The 15,031-nt window shown below is 42.2% G+C and overlaps 2 protein-coding genes across 3 annotated transcripts; one reads left to right on the top strand and one right to left on the bottom strand.

Moving 5' to 3' along the window:
• Positions 1-212: 212 nt before the first annotated feature.
• Positions 213-9,527, bottom strand: rnf20 (ring finger protein 20, E3 ubiquitin protein ligase). Of its 2 annotated transcripts, none has more exons than XM_008420193.3 (22): positions 9,376-9,527; positions 8,911-9,084; positions 8,756-8,824; positions 8,574-8,672; positions 8,333-8,480; positions 8,051-8,236; positions 7,832-7,947; positions 7,041-7,187; positions 6,887-6,961; positions 6,683-6,802; positions 5,363-5,542; positions 5,109-5,244; positions 4,735-4,856; positions 4,502-4,658; positions 4,098-4,419; positions 3,803-3,920; positions 3,521-3,670; positions 3,218-3,430; positions 2,842-2,967; positions 2,567-2,707; positions 1,262-1,366; positions 213-861 (listed from the first exon to the last, which is right to left on the bottom strand). In XM_008420193.3, the coding sequence occupies exons 2-22, from the start codon at positions 9,079-9,081 to the stop codon at positions 685-687; spliced, it is 3,078 nt and encodes a 1,025-aa protein (XP_008418415.1). In that variant the 5' UTR covers positions 9,082-9,084; positions 9,376-9,527; the 3' UTR covers positions 213-684. The 2 variants fall into 2 exon arrangements, with proteins under 2 accessions (XP_008418415.1, XP_008418416.1); XM_008420194.3 differs by having other exon boundaries at positions 8,911-9,088; positions 9,376-9,519.
• A 2,455-nt stretch (positions 9,528-11,982) lies between these two features.
• aldob (aldolase b, fructose-bisphosphate) lies at positions 11,983-14,849 on the top strand. Its single transcript, NM_001297481.1, is given in 9 exon segments — positions 11,983-12,068; positions 12,672-12,784; positions 12,867-13,078; positions 13,174-13,228; positions 13,327-13,487; positions 13,570-13,653; positions 13,742-13,916; positions 14,310-14,509; positions 14,744-14,849. Coding segments are annotated over 8 exon segments (1,095 nt in total). The 5' UTR covers positions 11,983-12,068; position 12,672; the 3' UTR covers positions 14,840-14,849.
• Positions 14,850-15,031: the final 182 nt, after the last annotated feature.

The raw sequence follows: 15,031 nt of genomic DNA, 5'->3' as shown, positions 1-15,031 counted from the left end.
GGACGCCATGGGAGATGTGAGGACTTCTCACACATGCAGGAATAATATAACATATACAACCCAAAAATAATGATTTTACTTAATACCCACACCCCTTTGATGAAATGGCTTGTATGCAAGCATACATCAACACCTACACTCTGCTTTGGATAAGCTGCCCGCTGTAGTGTGTAAGCTACGCTGTGGAAGGTTAGGAGCTGGAATCAGAAGCACACATTTGATATCAGTTTAATAACTAGCTGAACATCAAAATACACCACAGGAACATGGGAAATGTTAAAGAATTCAGAGGCAAGAAAATAATTTCTAATAAAAAAAAAAGAAGAAATGTACAATAAACAGAGACACTTCATATAAACAACACTAAGAGAAATGGTCTTTTTCTTTTCACTGCAGTTTTTCATCCACTGCATTCACGTGCCGTTTTTAAAAGCAAGCAACACTCAGTATAAAACCATTCCTTCTGCACCAGAGAACATCAGCGTAGTAGTGGATACTGGATGGGAATGTTTCAGTCATTGTGTGGAGGGGGGGTAAAAAACCTTTTAATAAAGTCTTCCACTTGGAGCATCACTGAAATCATCCTGTGGCTGCACTTAATACCCTGTGAAAGGATGGACCACATGATTGCTTCAGGCACCAGCTCCTACTCATCCCGACTGGAGGAGGGCAGAGTTGGTGGATTTAGCCGATGTAAATGCGATGGAAGTCATTCGCCCCGAAGGCGGCGTTGCACTTGGGGCACTTCCTCTGCCGAGTGTCGTAGCGCGTCTTGACGCACTCGAAGCAGAAGACGTGGAAGCATTTTGTCAGGACGGCGTCCTTCACCCGGGAGTTGCAGCACGGGCACGTTAGGCGAGCCTGCAGGAGGAAAGGGAAGAGGAGGAGGAAATGTCTTCAACTGTAAACATGGAGGCCATTAAGGTTCTTGACTGAGTGGTTTAAAGATGAAGGCATTCGAACTTGTAAAGCAGCTAGGGCTTTGTTGTTTTAGCTGAGTCATAAATCTTGTAAACATGGCTTTCACTAATCATTCAGACTTGTCATAATTACACAAAACTACTGACTCATTTACAGACAAATGTTAGGAAAATCTGACCATGACGCTGCTGAGTATTTCAAAATGTGGCTGGTGTTATGAAAAAAAAAACTAGTTACAGAAATTTAACTTGAAGGCTATTCATCTGGGGTTTTTTATGTCAGATGTTTTATTCAAGCACAAGATTGTAATAAATGTAAGCTTTCCATTTTGTGTGCGTACCTTGTACTCGTTAATTTCTTCGTTCAGGATTTCGTCTCCGTTGCTGATCTTCTCAGCTGGTTTCTTGGCTTTTTCAATCTTTCTCCTTAGCTTGGAGATGTCCTCCTGAAAAACAATCGACTGTGAGAAAAAAAAAGAAAAAAGAAAATCTACCACAAAGTGAGGCGCTGACTGACCTTCATCTACTGGTATAAAAGACGAGCTTACGCACTACAAATACACATCTGTTTAATCACTGATTAGAAGATACAATAATAGGATGAGATGTCATGATAGAGCAACAAATTATGGTAAAAAAATATATAAAATTCAAATTGAATAAATAATTAACTGAAATAGACATGATTAGAATTTGGGGCATTTAGGATTAAACCATTTGAATAATAATAAAAAAGATTTTAAAATCATTCCAGATGTTATATATATAAAAAATCTAAATCATTTTATCGCACTGTAACAAAAAAGATTATGTGATTAATAATAATAAAAAAAAAAAGACTTGCCAAGAAAGGTGGAAGACATGCAGCAAAAAGTCCAGGGCTGAATGTCCAACACCAAAACACAGACAACTGCTCCTCATCTGGCCAAGAGTTTCCCAAATGTCTCGTTTTATAAACAACTATTATTAAAAACCCTTGCTCCTCAACGCGTTAGTATTTCAGTAATGAGCAAAACTGAGAAAATTTAGACAGCAAGGAATCTGCAGATCAGAATTCCCCTATACTGGAAAGGATTTTACATTTGAAATGTAAAATACACGCGTCTTCCTTGAAAGCAGTTCACACAATGTCTTCATTCAAGCTGAAAGGTTAAGAGCAGCTATCCAGTAATGATGATAATCTCTGATGATGTTTGCAAACTCTACAAACACACAGTATCCCAGGAAGCGTTGTGAGCATCAGCTGTGTTTACTTTTCAGAAACTGATTGCACCAATTAACTCAGCTGGTGCAGTGAAGTAGCTCCTTTCATCATTTGTCATTTTCAGGCTCAACCTGAAACAAACTTAGATCCATAGTCAAAGATAGAGATTTTTTTTAATACTTTTTTTTTTTTATCATCGTTAAATTAAATAGTGGATATTTGGATTGATTTTAAACCCATATAATCCATCTCCAACAAAAGCTTTTCATTATAGTCAGCATCAGTAAATTAATGCTGGACTTTATTTTTGAAATAATCTACAGTCACTTGTCATCATTCAGTCCAAATAGTAACAATGTTAAAATAAAAACTTCATGTTGTTATTATTAATTTCATCATTTTACAGACCGAGTGCAGGTTTAGCCTCTGTGTGTGTTGCTACCTGCGCTCGCCGGGCGTTGAAGGACTCCTTCTCTCTGGAGATGCTGTTCTCCACCACCTCCTCTCTGACCAGCTTCAGCTTCTGCTGAACCTGCTCCAGCTGCGCTCGCAGCTCCTCTGACAGCAGCGCAGACTCCTGAGCCTGCAGCCGCAACAGACGTCATTCAACTTAAACTCCTGTTTTTTTTTTTTTGTTTGTTTTTTTAAACCAGGATTTATTAGAATGTTTAATTTCTCCACAGTTTTAAAAGATTAAGTTTCTGATCAACATGTTACCTTTCGTTTGTTCATGTCCAAAGCTTGTGTTCGAAGAGCCAGCTCCCTCTCCGCAGTACTAATTGTGCCCTGCAGGAGGCGCTCCTTCTCCTCCAGCTTCCTGACCACCTGCAGCTGTGCATCCACCTGTCAATCATGACCATAACAAATGAGTCCGAAAGAATCTAACAACACTCAAACATGATTTAAGTTCAAACCAAATGAAAAAGATAACAGTAAATTGATCTCACAATAATTTGTCAACAGTAGACTATTAGGGACTAACAAGGCCTTCAGTGCCTTACTATAATGTGTTCAATGAATACAAATAAAAGCATCTTTTTATTTGAGATAATATATATAAGATGAGATATTGAGGCGCGGCCTCATGTTGCACCTGAGTTTTTAAGGTGAGGAGTTGGTCGGCAAGCTCTTCCTTTTCCTCCTTCAGAAGCTTGTGGATCTGGTTGGACTTGATCCGCTCGCTCATCAGCTTGAAGTTGGCGTCGTCTTTCTCCCGGAGCTGCTGCATGAGGCGGATATTTTGTTCCTGCATGTCCTCGAAGGCCTGGCCCGTCACGTCCATCTCGCTCAGCAGCGCGTCTTCCTCCTGACGGGTTTTGCAGGGAGAAGTGAGATAGACAAAAAAGAGAACCGGGCAGAAAGCTGGTGAATGTAAACGACCTGGTGGAGCTCAGACCTGTTTGGCGATGGACAGCTTCTTGTTGAGGATGTCTATCTGTTCTTCTACTGAACGGATCTTTCTCAGAGCTTCTTCGTCCGCCATTTTCTTGCCTTCTCTTCTCTCCCTCTCCTCCAGCTCCCGCAGCCTCTGCCGAAGCTCCTCTGCCTGCATCAAAGAGGAGATGCATTGTCACATCGCATTCAACAAACTCTTCTTTTGTAAAACTCAGAACAATATCGAGACTAAACGGTAAAAAATGTTTTACAATAATTAAAACAGCTCAAGGATTATGATCACCTCTGACTTGGTCTTTTTCTCTGCAGCCATGAGCTGGACTTTGTCTCTCTGCTCCTTTGGTGCCGATCGATACATGTCCAGCAGCAGCTTCATCTCTCTCTGGGACTCCTGGGCTTTCCTACAAAGTTACAGATGCGTATAGGGAAGAAATTTTAAGTTTCAGAAAAAAATCTGTCTGCAGTCGGAATTCTGCCTAGATCAAAGCCTTTCTAGATGCTGATTTACAAGGTCATTAAAAGATCCAGACTATACGTACAACACAAGATGGATGGAAAATACAACTTTCCAAACGTACTTTAGTTCTGTTCGGACGATCTTCAGCTGCTCCATCTCTTTCCTCTTGGATCCTCCGATCATGGCGAGCCGATCTCCGCCCGTCTCCTCCGGCTGGCTGCTGACTCCCGGCTTCTCCCTTTCCTCCTTTACCCCGCTGCTACTGCTGCTGCTGCTCCGGGTCGGCCGCTCTCTCTCCTTCTCCTTTTCTCTCTCTCTGTCTTTCTCCTCTTTCTTTATAATGTCTTTTTCTTTCTTTTCCTCCTTCTCTTTTTTCTCATCTTTTTCCTCTTCTTTTATGTTTGCATCCGGTTCGATGCCAGGCTCCGTTTTTAGTGAAATTCCTTTCAAGGAGGACAAGGTGGATCCAAATGATCAACCGCGATCTGGGAAAGTGAAACTACTGTGATTGTAAATGTAATTTACCGGTGCTGCTGGGTGTGGACGAGCCGTTATCCGGCTCCGTTTTGACCACAGGTTCTCCAGAAACAGCCGGGGTCGAAGGAGAGGTCAACTCGTCCTTCACGTCCATCTCTGTGCTCGACTGCGACTGGAGGATGGCGCTGCCCTTTGAGGCGCGGATCTACACAACGAGGAGACGTCTTTAGCTCGGCTGTTTCCCCTTGTAGCTTCTGACTCTCTGTCCCGTTCTGACCTACCTGGTGGAGCTCAGCTTGCGTCTCTCTCAGTCTCAGCTTGTACTTCACCACCTCTCCTTTCAGCTGCTGGTTGTGTGTTTGCAGCGTGCTTATAAGGTGACGCATCTCCCTGTTGATGGGACCTAAGAGAAAAGGTGCGATTTAAAATGAGAAGATGAACCGGTAAAAAAAAAAAAAAATCTGATTAATCATGATGAATCGATTACTGAAATAGTTGTCAAGTAATCAAGTAATCAAGTAATCAATTAATCGTTAACTGGAGAATGCAGAATCATAAAAGACCATTTGCTGAAAGAACAACACTCTCCTCCTGGCTCTGATTGCTTGTTTCTGACCGGGAGCAGTGCATTTCTTCAGATAGACAGGTGGATTACCTGCTTGCTCGTTGGCTGCCAGAGTCTGTTCAAATTCGATGCGCAGCATCTCGTACTCCTTCTTGACCTGAGCCAACGTGTCTTCCAGCTGAAACACCTCAGTGCGGACCTTCCTCTGCAGGGCCACCTCATCATTCTGCACAAAGACACGATGAAAGCGAGCAGAAGTTAAGACAGGGATGCATTTAAACCCCGACATGAACACGCACACACACACACACACACAAACACACACACACGCCAACCTAACCCACCTCCATGTGCTCCAGCTGTCGAAGGCGCGCCGTCCTGGTAGTGTTGAGGCGAGCACGGGTTTCGTCTAACTGGGCCTTGAGGGTCAGGGACTCGTTGTAGAGCACAGAGAACTGAGACTGCAGACAGCGGTACTCTGAGGACTCTTTGACCAAACCTTCAGCTCGACTCAGCAGCTCCGTCTGGCAACCAAGAAAATGATTAATAAACAACGAAGCCAAAGAAAAAAGTTGAAATGACATAGAAAAATTTAAGTTCCTTGACAGGCTACAAATTTAAACCAAAATAATGCAACACCAAAGTTAAAGGAGCCAGTTTCATGGGCTTCAAAGTTTGAAGCCGGCTTTACTCCAACGTCTCAGTAAAACCCAGTGCCTGTGAATCTAAAATGAAATAACATGAAGTGTAAAGACAAAGTGAGTAATTTAGTCTCAGTAATTGTTCTTTTAAGACCTCAGGGATTTGTTGGAGAACATTAGCAACACCAAGACCAAGGAGAACAGCAGAGTGTGCAGGAATAATATTATGGAAAAATTGAAAACACAGGTTTTGTAACAATATCTCGAGGCTTGAAAGTCTCCCAGGACACTTCTCAGTCTACAGTGACACATGGTGGCAGCATCATGCCGTCAGAATAAATACCGGCTAATACTGGAAGTAACACTGTAAGAGTCTGTAATAGACTTCAGATTCAGAAAAAGGTTTACCAATCCTAAACATGCAGCCAGACCTACACTCATAGGGTTTAGATCAAAGCATATTCATGTATTAGCTTGGTCTAGTCAAAGTCTAAACCTGGATCTAATTGAGATTCTCTAATTGAGATTCTACTGTGAAACCTGAACACTGCTGTTCACAGCTGCTTTCTGTTCAGTCTGACTGAGCTTGGCCTCTTTTGCAAACAATGAGAAACCATTTCAATCTCTAGTTGTGGAAAGCAGAATAAAAACACAAAACAGATTTTAATTGCTAAATAAATTAAGAATTTTGTATAATTTCCATTCACTTCGAAATTGTGTCCTTTTTGGTAGAATGTCACAGTTAAATGTTGAAAAAATATCTTTTTGTGGTTATAATTTGTGATTGTAACGTGAAAAAAATTGGTAAAAACTTAGGTATAAATACTTTTATACCTAAAAGTATCACTCAGCAAATGTCACTCAGCAAAGATCCATTTAGTATCTTGAGCATCACAACAAAGTGCCTTTGAGCTCGAGTTGATGCAGTCGCTGAGTTTTGTTCAGCTTTAAACGAGGAGCCAAAGCTCTGCTGCTGAAATGCAGAAGTCTGAATTGAAATCGTTGCTGCAAAGGCGGAAATACCTTCATGCTGTTGTTCTCCTGCTGGACGTTTTGCAGGTCCTGCTGGAGCTTCTGCAGCTCAACGAGGCGATTTTCTGCCAGCTCTGTGTTCTCCTCCAACTCACTGTTCATCTCCTCAAACTATTAAAAAAAATAATTTAATGTGAACCAATCTGAGAAACTAAATAAATGAAGAAATAAATGAAAGAGGAAACAGAAACCTACCTTTCTTTTGTTAATGGTGATTGTTCCACACACGCTGCTGGCCTCACCACACACTTTGTAGCCTTTGCTGTTGACCTGGACAGCAAAGGTGTTGCAGTTTAACACAAACTACAACACACATCTTCATCCAGCTACTGACAAAATTCAGTCTCACCCGCTCCAGTATTTCGCTGAGGTGGGCATTCAGCCTGTTCTCTCGACGGCGGATCTTCTCCATGTCCCACTGGAGCTCTTCAATCCGAGCCTGCAGCTCGCTGACGCGCTGGTCCGCCTTGTTAGCCGCCCGACCCAAAGACCGAGACTGCAAAGGACAAGGAGAGCAAAGACTGATGAGGAGACGGGACTCTCCTTACAACAGAGGCTTCAAGCTCCAGTCATCAGGGACCAATGCCCTGCAACTTTTCCATGTGTTTGTGCTTCCACAAACCCAAATTAAATCATCTGTTTCTCTTCAGGACTCTGCAGAACCTGACTGGATGCTGCATTGGATCAGATAGCTATGTAAAAGTTGCAGAACCGACCCCTGCAGTACAAGCATCTAACTGTTTAAGATTGCTCTACAAGGTTTCAATCAGTTACATTTTATAAAACGGCAAAAATTATTCATCCTGCCATTTTATGTCGTCCTAGTGAGATGCCCCACATATTTTTACAGGCAAGAAATTTCAAGATTTATTATTTATTTTTAAAAAATACACAAAAATCTTCACTATAAATATAGTCAAAGAAATCGATACATTTTCCTTGATCTGTACTCATCAAGGAATAACTAAAATACTTTAAGTTGAATAAAAATCTGATAAATAACACCACATGGGCATGATCTTATAATTCCTTCAAAAGCGCAATCTCTGTGAAATAATCTCATTCGTACTGGTCAAATCAAAGAGCAGGATTGGTGCATCTCGATTTGAAGAAAACAACCACTAAGAAGGAAGTCTGTACCTCGCTGGTCATGTGACTGTGTTTCTGCTTCAGGTTCTCGGTCAGCTGCTGGAGCAGCTCGTTCTCCCTGCTCAGGAGGGAGTTCAGCTTGATTGCGACTTGCTTCAGACCACCGTCTGTAAATACACAATTTGTTTTCAGATTAAGTTTCATTCTGTTGCAGTGCCATCAGTGCCTCTTTATATTGTTTTGGAGAAACTCCTGCATGTTTCCCCTCACCGCCTCCAGAGTCAAGCTCCGTTTTCAGTTGGTCCAAGGTGCTCTTCAGGTTCTTGTAGATCTCCACCAAACGACTAGCCTGCTTCTGGCTCGACTCCACCCTCTCCTGCAGCTCGGCCTCCATCTCCTCACTGGTGCTGCTTGCCAGCGTCGCCAAAAAGGAGTTAGACGTTTCTCCTTGATGCCCTGGGTGAAAAACAGGGAAAGAAATGGTTGGTTTAGTATTTGTTTAATATATTCATGCTGTGCTTTTTTCTGCTCCTGTGCCCGATCCATAATTACCTCTGTCTTTGGCCCGCTCCTGGTTTGAATCTCCATCGGGTTCTGGAGTTTCCGGCTTCAGGCTCCGTCCCTCCCCTGTTGGAGATTTCTCCGGTTCGCTGCTTGTTTGGTCGTAGCGCCTGACGAGGAGTCGGATGTTCTCATCGAACTGAAAGAGAGTAAGTTGTGACACGTTTTTACTTAACGTAAAAGAAATGAACCCAAGCCATTCGTCTTTAATGTTCTTTCTCTGAATGTTCACCTGGTTCCAGTATCTGTTGAGAATCAGCAAACTGGCATCATCTGTAGCCTGCCGAGTCTCCAGTCTCTCAATTCGCTCTCGCAGCTCATCCTCAATCACCTGCAAGCCAATGAGCCAACAGATGAAGCACAGTGCAGCTTTCTTTGCCTGTGTCCAGAGCTGTAAACGTTCATTGAGTGTACCTGTCGTTGATCGAGAGATTCCCCCAACTTTCGGTTCTTAGCTTGGAGAGCTTTGATGTCTTGTTCCTCCTGGAAAACATTTCATTCGGATCGGAAAAATAATGAAAACTTCACACTTTTCTGATGCATCAGATGAAGATAAAAGAGAGGCTCACAGAGTTGGACACTCCTCCCAGTTTGATGACCGTCTCCACCGCGGTGCTCCCTCCGGCTCCAGCGCTCACACTGGGACCTCCGTCCTCTCCATCCCGCTCCCTCCGCTTCTCCGGGGGGGCACCGGAGGAGGTGGGCCCACTGGGGTCAGCGGGACGCTTCTGCCCTGACATCTACTAGCTCAAAAGCAACAAAAGCAAACATTTACCGGAGATGCAATTTAGCAATACGGCTTTACTTTTAATTTTTTAACCCAAATACTCCACAGTGATAATAATATAAATGTAGAAAAACAATGCTGTGTTAACATTCAGACTCTGGGGAAGCTGCCTGAAACTCTCTCTGCATGTTAGCTAGCTGCTAACGGCAGATGCAAAAGAATCTGAAGAGATTTAGAGCTGAACAGACGATTTGCTGGGACCGTCTGATAACACGTTCAGTATGACATGTTTTAACTAAACCCTTACCGATGTAAATGTTAACAGTTACTGACTGAATCTGTTTCGAAATGTTGATGTTACGACTCCTTCCCTCACGGAAACGGAAGTGTTAACGTCCTAGAGGGAGGGCGGGACCACCTTCACCTGACATCCGCTCTCTACCGCCATCTCCAGGAAAGGAGGGCGCTCTAAACGTGTTCAATCTCAATAATTTCTGATAATGCGCCTCCTGTCCTGTAACAAAGTTCTATATAGGGGGTTTTTAACGATAAGGATTTATTCTAAAGGACAAAAAACATTTACATTTTATCTATCTGTCGTGTTCTTTATAACTGCCAATTGAGCCACCCATCTGGTGCCTCAGGGATCCTTACTTGGGCCTATTTTCTTTTATTCTTTGGTGGTAAAGATGAATATTTCTTTTTAGCTTCATAAAGAGTGTAGATATAATTTTATAATAAAGAAAAAACAGAAGTGCAGGTTTTGAGTGTCAATAAGCTTCTGGGCAAAGTTGTGTTTTTGTCTTACTTTGACTGTAATAAGAACTTATTATTATTATTTTTACTTACAACCTTTTTCATTTACAATTGGTTCAAAACTTTACAGTGCAGCAAGACGGCTTACTACATAAACTCGGCTTTTGAGGTACCTTGGGATATTGCAAGAGCCTTGTTATGTTAAAATTTTGGTTTCCAGAGGACACTTTTTGCTCCGGTTAGCATAGCATAGAAATTGTAAGAAAAATTATGAACTTCTGCCAGTTCATCAGGGATCCATACTTGGACCAGTTTACTTCGTATATCCCTCTTCAGTAAAGATTAAACAATTTATTTTTTAGCTTGAGCAAGGGTGAATATAAATCTCATCAGTCTGCTCATTTGCACAACAAACTCACTGATGCTTCCATTTTCACAGCATGATCGTTTTTAATGAACATCTAATTAAAAACATTCAAATTTAGCTAATTGTTTTCAATTTTCTTAAAACAAATATTTTATGTCTGATGATTTCTCAAAACAGATATTTTGCACATTATATTTGCTTTTGTGTCAGCAAGCATGTGTCCAAAACTTATTTGCCAACAGTTTCAGACGGCCCAGACAGAAAGCCTGTGACACAATACATGACGAAATCGTCCTGTTTTTGAAACACACTCAGATAACAATCTCTACCTCACTAGTTTATCTAAAGCCTTTGCTTGTTTCAAAGTCTACCAAAGTCCAGAATTCTTCAGCGAGATCAGACCATCAGAGCACATGACAGAACTAAAGGCATTTTGAGCCTTAGTGGCATGGATTCCTGAAATAATTTGGAATCTTTTTTTTTATTATTTTTTTTATTTTATTTTTTAAAAAGATATGTTGTTGCTCTGCAGTAGTTTCGCCTGGTGAAAACAACATTATTCTGGTCATGTGTACATGTTATATGAATAATGTACATATTACGCGCTATATGCCATAACACAAGAAATATGCAGTTTTTCAGTGCTGACAGGGATATTCAGGATTTCCCACCAGTTGTATGACACACTAGAGAAATGATTTACAACAAAACATTCAAACCAGCAATTGTCCTCTGCAATCTGTTTTAATTACCATCTTATGTACACCCACTGGGACAAGCAAGATTCTTTGGATGACTTTTCAGAACTACAAAGTATGTGAAAATAAAATCACCCACAAAGGCTGAACTCTGAGCTGCAATTAGAAAGAGGACATTGCACATGGTGCAGAGTCCAGGTTGTGTAAAAGCTATCTCATCAGTCTCAGTCTCTGGGTGCAAATGTCCCCATCTTTTGGGATTAGATAAAAAGTTATTTAAAAAAAAAAATAGCAGTGTAAAAAGATATGCATGCAATGTACAGCAAACTGCATGAAGACACAAGTTTTAAAAAGCTGTTTTTCTCGGAATGTGACAACGAGCATATTGCTGTGTGTGCAGAAAAAGTTACCTCTGATTATGGATTGCGTATTTGAAGTGAAACTTCAACCCCAATGAAAATATAACATGCCAAAGAAAATAGTAATGATAAACAAAGATTTAAAACCGATCTGTATATTGACTTTAAGGAAATAGAAATTCCAATGGTGAGAAGAGATCTGCATGTCTGATCTGTTTTCTGTACAGTGATGAAAACAAAATTTGACACGCAGCTGCTGATTGTCCTTCGTCTTTATTTTAACAAAGGTCATTTTGAGAATCCTTAAAAAAAACATCTGCAAGATACAAATCTTTGCTTGTGAATGTTTACAATTCCCCCAGAAGAAGGGATCCAAAACCTGAATTGCAACATTGCAGCAGAGCTAGTGTCTCCAGTTACATTTTCTGCAAAACTAAAGAAGGAGGAGCTCTCCCTCCTCTGATTTCTTCGCTCATGCAGACTTTGACTTTGCACTCACACAATGCTCTCTTTCATGTTTCAAACTCAATCCCAGGCCCTGCGATGAACTGTGGAGTCCACAAAGCAGATCAACATCATCATGAAGCCCGCCTTTTTGGGTTTGACGGGGGCCAATTGCGTCTCCATTGTGACACCCGCCTCCCCCGGCCCGCCCCCCGCCACATCATGAGCACCTCCCCCCCCTCACCGCCCTTAACAGGAATAAATACAACTCTTCACCCACTTTCTGCCTTCTTCATCACCATCGCGATCAGTCCTGGAAGGAAAAAGGAGGCCGTCTGTCACCTCAGCTGTCGTCGCAGTTTGACAAAACACTCAAGTGAGATTCGTTTTTATTTGGTCATTTGAGAAATTTGTGAGGGTTGTTCAGAACGTGACTAGTTTCTGCGGCACTGCTACATTATAAGTGGGTTTGGTCTGCATGCGACTTTGCACATGTTTCCAGGCTGGTAGAGGTGGTTTGTTGTTAACTGCTAATAAACAGAAATGCTTACATTTCCTTTCAAATATGAATTTGCATTGATGTTTTTATTCTGACACGGTGAAAAGAAATCAAGTGCAAAAGTATTTGCGCAAATATCATTTGGCGGAAGTTATTGTATTGCATGTAAATGATCAACAAGAGCTTAGCTGTAGTACCTTGTTTTGCTGTCATTGCTCTGCAGAAAAAAAAAAAACGTTGGTCAACCTGTTGTTGCAAAGTGAACTATGAACTCAGGTTGCATATCTAAACAGAATAACGTATCTGTTTTGAAGGCCAAAGTTCAACCATGCAGACCAAATATTTAACTGAGGTGGTGCAAGAAAAGCAGGATGTGTAATAGCAGCCATTTGCCATTATTAGATGTAAAAATGCAATGCATTTTCCTCTCTCACTGTAAAATTTGAAGTTGATTTTAATAATCCGCTATGGTTCTCCAAGGATGACTCATCAGTTCCCAGCCCTCTCTCCGGAGCAGAAGAAGGAGCTCTCTGACATTGCTCAGAGGATCGTCGCTCCAGGAAAGGGAATCCTGGCTGCGGACGAATCAACAGGTTAGTCTCGGTCTCGGTTGTGTTATTGGGAGCGACTGCAAGCTGGTCATGTGCGGCTGAAAATCTACGCTCCTCCCTCAAGGCACCATGGCGAAGAGGCTGCAGAAAATCAATGTGGAGAACACGGAGGAGAACCGCCGCTGCTTCCGGGAGATCCTTTTCTCATCCGACCCCTCCATTGCCAACAGCATCGGCGGGGTCATCTTCTTCCACGAGACGCTCTACCAGAAGTCAGACAGCGGCAAACTCTTTCCTCAGGTTATTAAGGAGAAGGGGATTGTCGTTGGGATCAAGGTGAAGAGATCTCCATGCAAACTTCTGAGACTGTTAATAAAAGAGTGTTGACAATTTTTAGATTTTACTTACACTTGTGTGATTAATTGACACAGGTAGACAAAGGCACAGCTGGTCTGAATGGAACAGATGGAGAGACCACCACCCAAGGTAACTACTACCATTAACACATATACTCTTCTTTGCATATTTCTAAAAAAAAAAGAAGAAAAAAATGATTCAGAGTGAGATCTTTTGTGCCTTTTTAGGTCTTGATGGCCTGTCAGAGCGGTGCGCCCAGTACAAGAAGGACGGCTGCGACTTCGCCAAGTGGAGGTGTGTGCTCAAGATCTCAGGTGGCTGCCCATCAGCTCTCGCCATAGCAGAGAACGCCAATGTTCTTGCCAGATATGCCAGCATATGCCAACAGGTCTGTGTCGCAGTTTTAGCTGCAGTAACGGACAGCAGATGAAGAACCTAGATGTCATTAGTTTTAATCCCGTCTTCTCCAGAATGGCCTGGTGCCCATCGTGGAGCCAGAGATCCTGCCTGATGGTGACCACGACCTGCAACGCAGCCAGTATGTCACAGAGAAGGCGAGTATGACACAAAGCACACCATCTATATATTTAATTACATGATATCAATGCCCATTCATGTTTATGTGTATGTATTTATCTGCAGGTCCTGGCTGCTGTGTACAAGGCTCTGAATGACCACCATGTGTACTTGGAAGGAACTCTGCTGAAACCCAACATGGTCACCGCTGGACACTCCTGCACTAAGAAATACACCCCCCAGGATGTCGCCTTGGCAACAGTAACCACTCTGAGGCGCACTGTACCCGCTGCTGTGCCAGGTAAGCCTTCTGCAGCTGATTCCTCCCAACCACAAGGAATCAGGTTATAGGAATATTTTAGGATTTATGAAGTAAGGTTCTTGTAAAAAGTTAGAAGCAACAGATATCTTTCTCTCTCTCTCTCATTTAGTCTAAGTCCAGATTAGTTTAAACTAGTTGTTAGGTTTAGATTACATTTTTATTTATAGAGAAGAAAAACACTATTTTCACCTTGTAGGTAGGTAGAATTAGGTGCACCACCAAGGACTTTCTCATAGAAAACAACTGATGAAAGTAAAACAACAGGAGAGCTGCCTTCTCCTGGAAACAATATTAACTGTTTGTAACATTTAAATAAAACCTTACTTCAACATTTTAACTGTAAATTGTGCTTCTTTTCTGCAACCTTTCCAGGCATCTGCTTCCTTTCTGGAGGTCAGAGTGAGGAGGAGGCCTCCCTCAACCTGAACGCCATCAACCAAGTTCCCCTCCACCGCCCCTGGAAGCTGACCTTCTCTTACGGCCGAGCACTCCAGGCCTCCGCTCTTGCAGCCTGGGTGGGCAAAGACGCCAACAAGAAAGCTGCGCAGGAGGCTTTCTTCACCAGGGCGAAGGTGAGCCTCAGACAGACAGGAAGCCTTTGATGAGTTCCTAATCATCAATTAGCCATTCTGGACTTTAAATATTTCTTATCTGGAATTACAAAATTTTACACAGTTTCGTGAATGATTGATTTCTCAAAGCTTTCCATTTGTTCGGTCTTGCACTCAGGTGACGCATGCAACTTGGCTGATCATTAATGCTACTGTTTGACTTTGCCCTTCTCTCCTCTGCTCCGCTCCCATTAGATCAACGGCCTGGCCTCCAAAGGAGAGTACAAGCCTGCCACCCCAGCCAGCCAGGCTGCTATGCAGTCCCTTTACACTGCCAGCTACGTCTATTAAATGCTATGAACACTGAAAAAAATAAAATAAATGTTGATGTCCCCCTGCATCACCAATAACATGAGAGGATTTCCAGCGTAATGTCGAGCTATTGTTGATAAAAGTTGATAACATCAAAAAGAAATAAATTGAAAATTCCAAAATATGTGACTTTTTGACTTTGTTTTTGGTTGTCCAAATTTTAGAGCCACA

Source organism: Poecilia reticulata, chromosome 10 (assembly GCF_904066995.2).
Source record: "Poecilia reticulata chromosome 10, P_reticulata-male-v2, whole genome shotgun sequence".
Classification (NCBI taxonomy): domain Eukaryota; kingdom Metazoa; phylum Chordata; class Actinopteri; order Cyprinodontiformes; family Poeciliidae; genus Poecilia; species Poecilia reticulata.
Note: the sequence above shows the minus strand (reverse complement) of the source record. Positions and strands in the feature narration are given on the sequence as shown.

Bases quoted from the DNA above. Each gene is read 5' to 3' on its own strand.
- rnf20 (XM_008420193.3), bottom strand. From the start codon at position 9,081: ATGTCAGGGCAGAAGCGTCCCGCTGACCCCAGTGGGCCCACCTCCTCC. The intron at 8,481-8,573 runs GTGAACATTCAG...ACTCTCTTTCAG, and splicing joins TCAACAGATACTGGAACCAG to TTCGATGAGAACATCCGACT. The intron at 7,948-8,050 runs GTGAGGGGAAAC...GTGTATTTACAG, and splicing joins GGAGCTTGACTCTGGAGGCG to ACGGTGGTCTGAAGCAAGTC.